General features: G+C 36.2%; 1 protein-coding gene across 1 annotated transcript; it reads right to left on the minus strand.

The window, feature by feature from the left end:
- Nucleotides 1-666: 666 nt before the first annotated feature.
- Fbxo43 (F-box protein 43) lies at nt 667-12,246 on the minus strand. The gene is given in 6 exon segments (XM_074066944.1): nt 667-981; nt 1,091-1,294; nt 5,326-5,428; nt 8,710-10,178; nt 11,771-11,777; nt 12,167-12,246. Coding segments are annotated over 6 exon segments (2,112 nt in total). The 3' UTR covers nt 667-732.
- Between the last annotated feature and the right edge of the window lie 714 nt (nt 12,247-12,960).

Below are 12,960 nucleotides of genomic sequence, written 5' to 3' on the forward strand. Positions count from 1 at the left end.
ATTTCTTATTAAAAAACTATCTTTTCTACCTACTTCCAAATTTTCAAAACAGTAATATCCAGACTATACAAAATAAATGAAATCCACAGATTTAGTAGTTCTAGAATTTTTTAAAAAGACTCACCTTATGAATAGCCATATATTCCCTAATTTAGGTTTTATGTCTTTCTAGTTACCAATATTCAGTAAATTTTACTCAGCCAGAAGCCTATTAAAATATGCCAAATAAGAGAAAGATTGAAATTATGGAGTAAAGTCAATAGAACTTCTGAAAACATTTTATTTATATTTCATTTCAGTCAAATACTTATTTTCCAAATCTATGAGGCTATTGTTCTCAAGTTCAAAATGTTAATATTATTTGGGAAACTATTTTTTTAAATGGTTGAATAACATTTCAACACATAGTGATGAAATGCACAAATTTAAAATGCTACATGAAAAGAAAATAAAATGTTACATGAAACAGTAAAATACATATATATGACAACACTGAAAAATCTTTATTTAAAACACCAAGTTATTAAAATGGGTAAAAATGACATAGTAAAATAAAATCATTTCAAAACTCATCACTTTAAAGAAAACATACAATGACATGGATTATAATATCTATACAAAATAGGAAATAAATCATCATCTGTCATTAATGGGAAATGTGCATGTGTTCAAAATAGTCATAATTGTAAGTCAGACAAATAAAACATCAAATGGGGAGAGCTTCTTTTACAGTTAGAGGCGTTTTAAATTCCGCTTACTCTGGATACTTCCTGGGAGAGCGTCTTTCCTATTTCTTGGCTTTGCTGCTCCTCTGCTACATTCTTCAGACCCATGATAAGCACACAGACATAACACGCAAAAGTCAAAACCACAGGCTGTGCGGCTACACAGTCCCCTTTTCTTATATGGCTGGTACTTAGCCGGGGATTGACACCTTGGGCAAGGTTTTAATGCTTCATCAGTAAACAGTGTTTTGGCAACCTGCAGTGAAAGCACACACACTAAATCTTCCAGGGTCATATGGAGAACCACTTTATTTCAGACTCTATAAATATTTGTTTCTAGTAACTTATGACAAATACATACTTACCTTAACATATTCATCCTGTTTACTATTTAAATGGGTAAAGGAAGAACTTGCTATAGGTGTCAAAACTTCTCCCCAAGGAGATAAGGTTGGAACTTGCTCTTTAAGAGAACTGGGTGTCCGGGCCTGTGCCTGCACTGATCTTAAAGCTGAGCGATTTAGAAGATGTAGCCGAGTGGCAGCATCCTCAACATTTAATATAGCCCCCTGTGGTAAAAGACAATAGGAATCAACACTGCAATATCAACAAACTTCCAAGACAGCACAGCTTTGTGATACACATGGATTTAAGTGTTCACGAGTGGTTCAGACCACCAGAATTTTCTCCCTAGACCACTTCTTTTGTTTTTTAAAGTTATTTTCTCACCTAACATTTAAAAGTCAAAGAAATATAAAAAGAAAAAAATACATTTTAGTTTGCATGATCAGTTATTTACTTTAAGCCTTGGTTTGGCAAGCTCTTCTTGAAAAAGGTCAGGTGGTATATATTTTAGACTTTGCAGGCCATATAGTTGCAGCAACTCAACAGTGGGGTTACAGAGAAAGCAGCTGTACACAATAGGTAAGTCAAAGAGCGGGGCTGTGTTCCCATAAAACTTATTTTTAAAATACAGATGACAGACAGGACTTGGCCCACAGACTGCAGTTGCAATCCATTTTAAACTAGGGTCTAAAAAGAAGTAAATCCTTTGAAAGTTTGCTATGGAATTCTTTGAAGCTTTCTTACCTTAGCTACATGTTGGAAGAACAACAGGACTGTTTAGACCATAAAATCCAATGTCTTTGGCTGATTTTTGCAAATACCTGGTGCTGATTCATTTTTAAAGTTAAGTTTTAAGCGTCTGACATTTTAAAAAGAGCAAAAAAGCCCCTCTCACCTGAACTGGATTACCACATAATTCAAATATTCAGTATAGAAATATGTTAATTAGTGTACACACCTTTAAAATACGCAATTTCTATTTGCCAACTGTACCTTAATAAAGCTGGAAAAATAAAAATTAAATACATTTTCAACAAGTAATCTTACAGTCTTTTATTTTGTTAAGGTTTGTAAGGGGAAATAGTAAGTTTTTTTAAAAAAAATGTGTATTCTTAACCAATTATCAAAATAAAATGTACTATGGGTGAATTCCCTTACATCTCAAACTATAATTATGTATCCTCTCCATTGATAGTCTCCTTTGTAATAATTAGCTCCTAACTGTGGGGAAAGATAAAGCAGGAGAAATTATAGTAGGATAAGTATAGGAAATTAAGTTAGTGTATTATGAAAAATCATGTGATTAACAGTTTAAAAATGTGCATAAAAGTAATTGGCCTCATAAATTAGAATGAATATAGTTGAACATACTGACCTTATGCAAGGACATCTTTCCTATTACATTTGTATAAATGATTTGCAGCCTAGGCCACAGCACATGACCCAAGTGCCCACTAAAACAACACTCACTGGATTTCATTGCAATTGGTAATCATAGTGTGTACATAGGCAAAAAATAGAGATATGTTGCTGAAGCAAATTTCAACCACCGAATAAGCATTTATTTAATAAATATTTACAGAATACATAATAGGTGCTAGGTGAATAACATAGTCTAATCCTAATGGAGTTTAAAATGCATGCTATTTTTGAACAAGAGGCAGTTGATAAAAGTGCATATTTTATGGGAGTGACATTTTTTAAGACATAGTTATTATGTCAGCAGAAAAGATTTAAATGTGAGTGTGGACTCATTTAATGATTGTTTCCACAAATATGAGAAATCAGTGAAGAATAAAGTAAGAAATTCGATGGAACAGGTATGGTATTTTAATTCCAATGCTCACCCTCACTGTTCCAAAGCAAACAGATAAAATTGAACTCCTATTACACATGCCTGGTATGTGCTTTCCAGTTTTCACACATAGGTGCTTCCAGTGACATTATACAAGTATGATGAAAATCACCCAACAACATTTTTTAATGCTTCTGTTTTGGTTAGTGGTATATTAGGATAGTTCAGGCAAAGCAACCAGTCCACATTGGAATTGGAGGGCACAAGGCTCCAGAAAGGTTATCTCTGAGGAAAAGAAGGAACAGGTAGAATACCTCATTTGTTTGGACTCACACAGAGGAGACTTTCAGTTCTGGTGGATAATAGGAGATGAATCAGGGATCTGTATAGAGAAACACTAGCAAAAAGAAAGAGAAAAACTGGGCAATTATTAACTCTAGAAAAAACTTACACAGGAAAAATTGTAATGATAGTGAACAAGTCATACATACTCTTGACACAGTCTCAATGATGCCAGTACCTAATTCTAATTCACCCCCAAATGATGGTATAATTATAGTCATAAGATATGAGAAAAGGAGAACAGAATTCAGAGAGAGAGGAGTAGCTAGATAGTGGTAGCAGTGGCAAAAAGCTAGTGAACTTACCTAATCCCTTTAGAGACAAAAATAACAAACAGCAATGGAAGTATGTTACTTAGAATTATGGAAGTAAAGATTAGAAGAAACTGAAGAGTTGAAAAGGATTGCCTTGATGGGGCAAGAACTGTATTACTTTGAAAGAGTTTACAAAAACAAGCCAAAACAAGAAAAAAGTTCAAGTAGGGAAAAAATGTAATCATTTAAGAAATCAGGTCTTTAAAAAAAGTGATGGCTAGGATATGAGGATAAAACATTTTATCCAGAATTATCTGAGGGGTTGCTAACACAAATAGGTTTCTCCTTTAGATAAGTTAAGTAGTATAAGGATCTAAAAGTTTAAATATTAATATACCCTTGCTTAGGAAGAGTTTTTCTTAAGTATGTCCCTACCTTGTAGGGCAGTACTCTAAAAAGATAGGTTAAGAAGACAGTTAATAGCTAGGCTTGGTGGCATATACCTGTAATTCTAACCCTTTGAAGGTGGAGACAGGAGGATCATGTGTGTGAGGCCAACCTGGCTACATAGTGAGTTCAAGGCCAGCTTGGGCTACATAGCAAAACCCTGTCTCAAAAAACAAGCAAAACAAAAAAGTGATTAATATTATTATCTTCATGGTTAGAAGCTCCCAGAGCCAGCAGCTGCAATAGTAAGGAGCCAGAAACTAAGTAAATCATGAGGCGATATTACAGATGACAAAGTAAAACTTTTCTTTACAGTTTTAGTTAATTAAATCCCTAATATTTCACGGAAATGGGAAACCTACCAATTTGTATTTAGGTGCTAATATTTGTTTATGCCAAGTTTCATCTCAATTATTATAATCAAATTAGAAATTTACTCATAGTATGTTATTAAGTATATTTACTAAAACAAGAACGAGGAAGCAAACTCTCAGAGTTTCTTTTAGTAGTGATGTCTAAGAAAGGTCTAAAAATTGAATCTACAATCAAATATGAGTTCCAGTTATCAAATGCCATTTTTTTTTTCTTTTTTGCAGTACTGGGGTTTGAACTCAGGGCCTCACAGTTGATAGGCAGGCACTCTACAACTTGAGCCACTCTGTCAGCCTGATCAGATGCCCATTACACAAAGTAACATCCCCATGAAGAACTCACCAGCTTTTCTAAACACTTTTCTTGTACCTTTACAGCCAGACTCCAACTGGCTTCACAGGAGTACAACTGTATGATGTTCACAAGTATTAATCTGCCTAGCTCATTCACCCTCAGGCCTCTGAAGGAACAGATGCTGTTCCCTCTGCTGAAATGCTCTTCCCTGTCTTCTTCGCCTAGCTAACTGCTAACTCATCATTCACATCTCAGCTGAGAGGTACTTCTTTTGATTCTCAAGTATAAGTTCAACACTCCTTTTAAATGTCCAGTAGAACTCTGGGCTTCCCCCAGGACATAAACTCCGAAACAGCAGGGATCATGTCGGAAACATCCATCACTGTAATCTGAACAACTGGCACAGTTAGTGGCATCTGTTTGGCACTCAAAAGCCTGGGCTAAAAGAAAATGCCATGTGGGTATCTAGCCATGAACAGGAGCCAGCCAATCACTGGCATTCAAATGCTGTCAGCAGCAAATCTGCATAAACAGCAATGAAACCCAACATGGTATTCTTCGTGCTCTGTGGCCTATTGTACTTTACAGACTGGGTGGATACAGAGTTTGGAAAAAGTGAAAAGTTTATGAGTGAATGTTTGCTAAATGGAAAAGGTTAAAAGAGCAGGAACACCAAATTAGGTTGTCCAGAAATATGGAATTATTAGATATTTATATAAATCAATTTTAGAAGAGTATTATTATACATTACCTCAGAATTTGCTTTCAGTTGTGTGATATAAAATTTTCTTCTCCGATTAGCTTTTCTATCTTGAGCAACAATTTCACGCCAATTTCTGCTGACTTTCCAAACACTAAAACAAAAAGATCAGTCCTTATATTGCACGAATTACAAAAGACTATTTTTTAGGTAGGGTTAATTCATAAGAAAAGTTTAAAGAGTTTAGACAGTAAATTTAAGCTAAAAATTTACACATTAAAATATGACTTGAATGATGGAACACAAATAAGTAAATGCATTGTGTATAAGTAAATGCAAATGTGTATAAAGACATAATGACAGCACTGAAAGCTGTTAAAAAGTGGGGGAGGAGGTAGGGGGAGAGTAATAGAGGGGATTAATCTAATTAAAGTAAAATATATTCATCTGTGAAATACCGTGGTGGAACCCCTTTGAACAATGAATATACCCCCTTAAAGATGATGAAGGACAGGTCCTTTCAGGAGTGGGTACTAGTGGGAAGCAGAGGATAAATGGATGGGGGAAGGAGGGTAAACATGGTCAATGTATTCTATATACTTGTATAGGAATAGAAAAATGAAACTTGTTGAAATTGTTTTAAGAAGGGGAAGGAGGAGGTGTGGGAGAAAAATGGAGGGGATGAGTCTAACCAAGGTACATTGTAAGCATATATGGAAAAGTCACAATGAAATGCCCCTGTACAACTGATATGTGCTAACAAAAAATGTAAAAATAATGACTGATCAATATAGTTTTGTATTGATTCAGCATATGAAAGAACTCCTATTAAAATATCAAGTATATGTTGGCATTGTTTGGGTAGATTATTCATTCATACATAGTCACAGAAAGCCAACATGAGTCCACTTGGAGAGTAAGATAATGTGACATAAGATTAAATATTTGGAACATAACCTGAAGCAGCAGATTACTATCTTCAGTGCAAGAATTTAGATTGACTTCTCCTATTACTGAGAGAGATTAGCAAACCTCTCTCATTTTGGCTAAATAAACATAAAAGCAATTAATACTTCAATGGAAGTACTAACTGCCAAATAAGTAGTAATTTAAGTAGCACTACAAAATTTCTACTTTGTTCACTGACGTTTATGATAATAAAACAGCTAAGGAACATCTTTAGGGGGTATATTCACTGTTCAAAGGAGTTTCACCACGGTATTTCACACATGAATATATTTTACTTTAATCAGATTAATTCCGTCTATTACTCTCTCCCTTCCTCCTCCCCTACTTTTAAACAGCTTTCAGTGCATTTCATTTTGTCATCTTCGTACACAGATGCAATCCATTTACTTATTATTTGCTTTTTTATCATTCAAGTCATATTTGTTTATCAATAACTGTATTATTAAGTAAAAATGAATCTTTCAACTGGTCTTTTTATTGCTTTATTTAACAAATTGCTCAGAGAATAGATTAGAAAACTGAAGAAATCACTTGTTTTGGAGGGCTTAGATAATGCTTGAGTTATCAACATTACTATTCTTTTGCTTTTTTTTTTTTTTTTTTTGCTTTTTTTGGTGGTTCTGGGGCTTGAATTCAGGGCCTCAGCCTTGCTAGGCAGGTGCTCTACCATTTGAGCCATGCCCCTAACCCAACACTACTATTCTTTGTGTTTTAAGGGCCACTTTAGTTGCTGTGGCCTCTCTCTTAAGCCTTCTATCAGAGGAGAGAAATAGGCAAAAAGTTACACATGTGCCTTCTATCAGACAGAGGAGAGAAATAGGCAAAAAGTTACTATTAATGGGAAAGCAGATGGTATAGTTGGATATTCTCCACAGCTACTTCATTTTGCCTCATATTACCAAGAATAGCACAGCTAAGATCACAGGTACACATTCTGCAGTACAAATACTCTCAAGTTTGGAATGTAGGCAGAAGTCATTGTTAAAATATGACTGAGTATAACTGCTCACACAAGTGAGTACCCTAAAGTATCACCCAACTTTTTATTTTATCTGGCCAATATCCAGCACATAAAAAAATAACATTCCTATATCTCAGTCATCTCCTTTTTAGACAATTTATCATTTGAACACTTTTAAAAGGCACACACATATAGGTGTGCCAAAAGGTTCTTATTTTAGTTGGATTACAACAAATATATTCTCCACTAAATCTATTCTGAAATGCCTTAAAACCTTAAGAGTTTGTGGGAAAATACTGTATGAGAAATCAGAGAGCTCAGTGATTCATCTCAAATGACTCTTGGAGCAACTGCTGTCAGGTCACTTAACTTCTCTGGGGCAGTTTTCCCATCCCCAAAATACATGGTCAAACTAGATATCTCAGAAGACTTCCAATTCTCTACATTAGCCTACAACTAATACATGGGGGAAGGTGAAGAACTTTAGAAGTAGTGGCCATTAAAAAAGCAAGAATTCTATAAACTCAACTCTTGACATATTCTCATCAAGAAAGAGGCTCACTAGCTTCCTGAATGTTCTCCCCCAGGAAACCACCTTGCAGAAACCTTGTTCCACATGATTTCTCTCCCTCCTGAGCATGACAATCTGAGGGTCATGTCTTCTGATCATCCTGTAAGTCCTCCACATTGCCAGTATGAACTCTTGCTTTGGTCTTTGCTATTTTAGTTTTCATTTCTAAATGTTGAATCCAGTTTCTCTTTAATTATGCAATGCAGCACTCACTCTACTGGAATATCTGTGAACACAAATTATTCAGTTTCTAAGTTCCCAAAAGTAATTTAATATCCTCTGCCATGTTAGCAATGAAAATGAAATAATACTTAGTCCCTTGATCTCTGGAAAGACCAAATCCTAAAGTAAAAGCTTACCATTTTTCTTGAAGTCTAAACTTGAATTAAATCATTAAATAGTATCCATTGTATGCAATCATTTCTCAGTTACCGCAATGCTTTGTATTATTGCTAACCAAGTAACATAACTTTAGTGGAATTTGTTTGGCACAAGACAATGCAAACCCCTAAACCATTAAACAATCTGTGGAATAAAGCATACCATTTTGAAAATTTAAAGTTCAACTTTTAGGAGATCTCCTCCCAAATGACAATGACAAGAACTTTATCCAGAAGAAGACTATATTGTCACTTCTAAAGCAGGCTTTTACATAGAAAGCACACTATCAAACTCTACTGGGAAGTTCACTTAAATTACCTTTGCTATATAAGATAACCAAAGACAGAAATAATAAAACAAATAAGCAAACAAAAAACCAAGGGAAACCAACAACTCATAGAAAACCTTTCTAGCTAGAATGTGCTCAGGTGGTAGAGGACCAGTCTAGCAAACACAAAGCCCTGAGTTCAAACCCCAGCACTGCCAAAAATAAATAGACATAGAAAAACTTAAAAAAAGATAAAAGTTTTATTTCACAAACAACTTTTCTTACCTGTATAAACTCTCTGCAGTTAATAAATCTAAAACCATAGCAAGAACGTGCTTTAAATTTCTATATTTTAGTTCTGTTAAGATGTCCAGTTGTTCTATACCCATCTTCTTGCCAATCAGTCCTGCGAGAACACACTGCAATACAGCTATTTTTCCCTCATCCCTTTCTTCTAAGAATTCATGGTCATCCTTTTGCTGGAATCTTTTCCTTTTGCTTCTCATAAAGAGCTCATGCACTAATTGCAAGGCTGGTGTATTTGATAAGTTCTTAAAGCTTAAAGTCAAATTCCCAGTCTTATTACCATTGCTTGGTTGACTCTCTGAGATGTTTGACTTGGCCACCAGTCTTGTGTCAGAGTTGGAGGAGCTGGCCTGCTTTTCCTCTTCTGTCTCTGACTGTGAGCCTTGTTCCCGAAGAGTGGACAGTCTTCTTGACCTTCCAAGATGCCTTGATTTTCTTATGGTGTCCCCTACTTTGAGAGTCCCCTTATGTTTCTGATGTAGTTCTTGAAAATAACCCTCCTGATCAGAGAGTGAATCTTCTGACTTATCCAAGCTAAGTGAGTTAAAACCACTGTCTTCAGGTGTTGAAAAATTGCCTCTCACTTCAGTTGAAACTGTCTGACTTGCATTAAATTTAATGTTTGCTATAAGATTATTTACTGGAGTCACAAATATATTCTCATCTGTTCCACAGATTGTTCCACTTCCAGAGGAGTCCAGAAGTTCAGAATGTGTATTTTCATCATAAACACTTAAACTGCTATCACTAAAGTCATGTGAAAATGAATCTTTAAAATCATTGCCCCGAATGGGAGATATACACTCCACTTCAAATAGGCTACAATCATCTTTGGAATCATCAATTGTGGAAGTCTTGTGCTGAGAAAAATTTAGTCTTAAGTTTTGACTGTTGGAGGTTACTTCTTCTGTTTTTATAGTGCTAGTAACTAATGGGCTAAAATTATTTTCCCTTGGGAAACATGAAGCACTGCTTGGAATATGATTTTCTAAGTTGAGAACTTGACTTACACTACTTTCTAGAGAACTGTTTTGTGATCCACAGTCTCCCTTTAGAAGAGAGAAAGATACATCCAACCTTCTTCGCAGTAAACATTTATTCCCCCTGACTTTAGGAGTTTCACAAAGTTCTGGGGTTTTATCCTTTACCTTCCTAGAGAAGACAAACTTCTTTCTTCGAGCAGGAGCGTCTAAAGGATTTGTTAAGCCTACAATTGAAGTTTCAAGGTGCTCATGGGTTAATGTTGAGTCTTTTTCTTTCTTTCCAATAAATTCTTTATTATCAAAGTTGCAAGATTTTGACAATTCATGATGGCTAGTACCTTGAAAGGAATATGTGGAACAAACATCTCTGAGAGTGAAGTACTTGGTGTTAATAGTAGGAGAGTCCACGTCACTTCCTGCTCTAGGGCTAGCTTGACTTGAATGCCTTTGTGACATCCTCAAACTCTGTTTCTACAAAGTGAGAACAAATTTATTCTTCCTTTGAAATGAGTAGCCAAGAGGTTTATATCAAGATACATTATTTGACTATAGATAATAATGTAAAACTATGTGACAATTTTTAAAGTTACTTTAAAAGCAAATCTATTCCATAATATACTGATGTGTGTCCTACTTAAGGCAATTTGATATAAAGCCCAAACTTTCAGATTATACTCAGATTATCTAATTAACCATATGCTAAATCCATAAATATTTTCTTGAAAACCAAGCAGCCTTGATTTTAGATTATTTTGTTACTTGATGATTTTAACAACACAAAAGCACATAATTTTAGTTTTAATACTCTATATTAGGTGTATATTTCCTTTCAAAGCTCAGGGGTATAAATAAAGCTACTTAAAAAGAATTGTATGCTGCTTTTTAAACATGTGTTTGGGAAATGTGTCAAGGAATGAGTGATTGTCCAAGCTCTAACTGCAATTAGGCTGCTCATACATGTAACAAGGCCTACTGCAGAAATCTAATACTCATGACCATTCACAAGGTCTGAATTCCCTGGCTTATATCTTTACAAAGACTCATTGATAAAATTACTTCCACATTGTTCTTGAGCTAACGAAAATGAACCACTGCATCATAGAAAAAAGGGTCATTTCAAACTTGAGCATGTTATACTTATTCATGGCCCAGTTTCTAAATATTTTAAGACATAAGGTCCTACAACTATTTGTAGAACAACCATATGTAATAAGGAAAGTTGCAAATAAGGAATTTAAATCAATTACTTAAAGAACATTACTCAGCAATTATATGAGTAAGGAATGAAACCAGGAAATACCTTACCCAACTTTTTCAAAAGGATTATCACATTCCTTCTTTATAGAAACTTGAATTAAATCTTTTCTTTTTTTCCTTTTGGAGACAGGGTCTCACTATGTAGCCCAGCTGGCTTCAAAATTGCACTCCCTCAGCCTCCTCAGTGTTGGGATTATAGGGATGCACCACACACCTGGAGTTTGAATTAAATCCTAATATAAGAGCATTATTGTTTTTGATACTTCTTCAAATTATTCAAAGAACACTAAGGAAATTCTTTCTTCAAAATTTTCTCCAGACCAAAAGCATGATTTTTCTCTATTAAAAGATCTCAGAAAGATGCATTTTAGCTGGTTTTAATGGGATAATGTATATATGCCCATTATATCAGTTAAATATATGAGTGAATAAACATGTTACAAAAGCAAATTGCTACACTAAACACGACATTGTTTCTTTATGACCATTAGAAGATCATTTTTACTGGGCAAAGTATCTGACTTTAAACCATTACTCCTTTCAGCTAAGTCTCACGCATGTCCCCCTTGTAATCACTGCTAACTTCTGCACATGCTTAGGAGCCAAGATTGTCAAACTTTGCTTTCTACAATTTAATTATATTAAAAAAATTGTATCCCAGATATTAAGTTAATAAGCTATGTTTTCAAATCTCATCTTAACCACGAATCTCTATCCCCCGAAAATCATTTTATTCACTCAATTTGGTAAAACTAGGTCAAGGAATTTTTAAGTTAAAACAAAATTAACTATTCTGCTACTTCACCACTAGGTGTCTCATCATGCTAGAACTTGGGAAACAGCATCAAATTGCTAGAAACAGGGGGCAAGGATATCCTCTTCCCCTAAAAACAAGCTTTTTCTGCTGTTACCGCATTTCCAAATTTCGACGACCCCAAGGCGTCAGTCTGAAAACTCGGTTCTTCAAAACTTAATTTTAAGGTTATTCACGCAAAATCATAGAATGCCTGTTGACTTATTTTACTGACCCAAGTTCATTTTCAAACACTAGATTCCTGACAAAGGGCTCAGAATACCTCTCTCAAAATGCTCTTGTTAAAAAGCATCTATTAAATCAGAGAACGAAATACTTTTTTAAAAAACTACATTAAAACCAAATGTCCTTCATTTGTTAAAAGGGAAAATCTTACCATCACTAAATCTTGAGCTCTTAAGAAGTCAAAGTTAAATAGGCTTCCAAACAAGAAAAGCTTTCATTTTTGTCTTTAAATTTCATGCCAAAGTAATACCACTTAAAGAGAAGCTAAGGTTGGAAGGACACATGAAATGCATACTGCGGAGATTAGTCCCAACACTTGGAAAGAACTAAATCATTTTGAATTTCCTAAAATCCTTGTTTTCTCCAACTAGTCTTGGAAATGCGTGAACTTCCCAACTTCGGGGAGGAAGCCACTGAGTGCTGCCTGCGGGCCACCGGTGGGTAACGGCCTTACTAGGGCGTCTCTCCCGCACCTGCCCGCAGCCGCGCGGACGGCTGGCGTCGCTGGAGCGGAAAACGCACGGAGGCCGCAGAGCCGGCACACACCTGGGGCCCCTGCCGCCCACGTGAGGCGGACGGCACGGTCACCGACAGGGCGGCTGGGCCCGCCTCGCCTCGCCTCGCCTCACTCCGGGGGATGCGGGCGACAGTCACACCCACCGCAGCTTCGCGGGGAAGCCGCCGCCTCTCCCTCCTTCAGTTTGAACTGCCCGCCCTGAGCAACTGCTCAGTGCCGCCCCGCCCCTTCCGGCTCTACGGCGACCCACCCCCTCCGGCTTCTCCCCGCCCCTTCCGGCTCTACGGCGGCCCGCCCCTTTCTATTCCGCGGTGCCGGGGACCTCCAGCTGGCGCTTTTAGAGTAACGTGTTCTGCAGTAGGACGCCATTGGAAATAATGCAAGGGGGACAGTTATGCTTAAAGTGTAAAAGCGGCTTACACGCGGAATGACAC

Source organism: Castor canadensis, chromosome 3 (assembly GCF_047511655.1).
Source record: "Castor canadensis chromosome 3, mCasCan1.hap1v2, whole genome shotgun sequence".
Taxonomy (NCBI): Eukaryota; Metazoa; Chordata; class Mammalia; order Rodentia; family Castoridae; genus Castor; species Castor canadensis.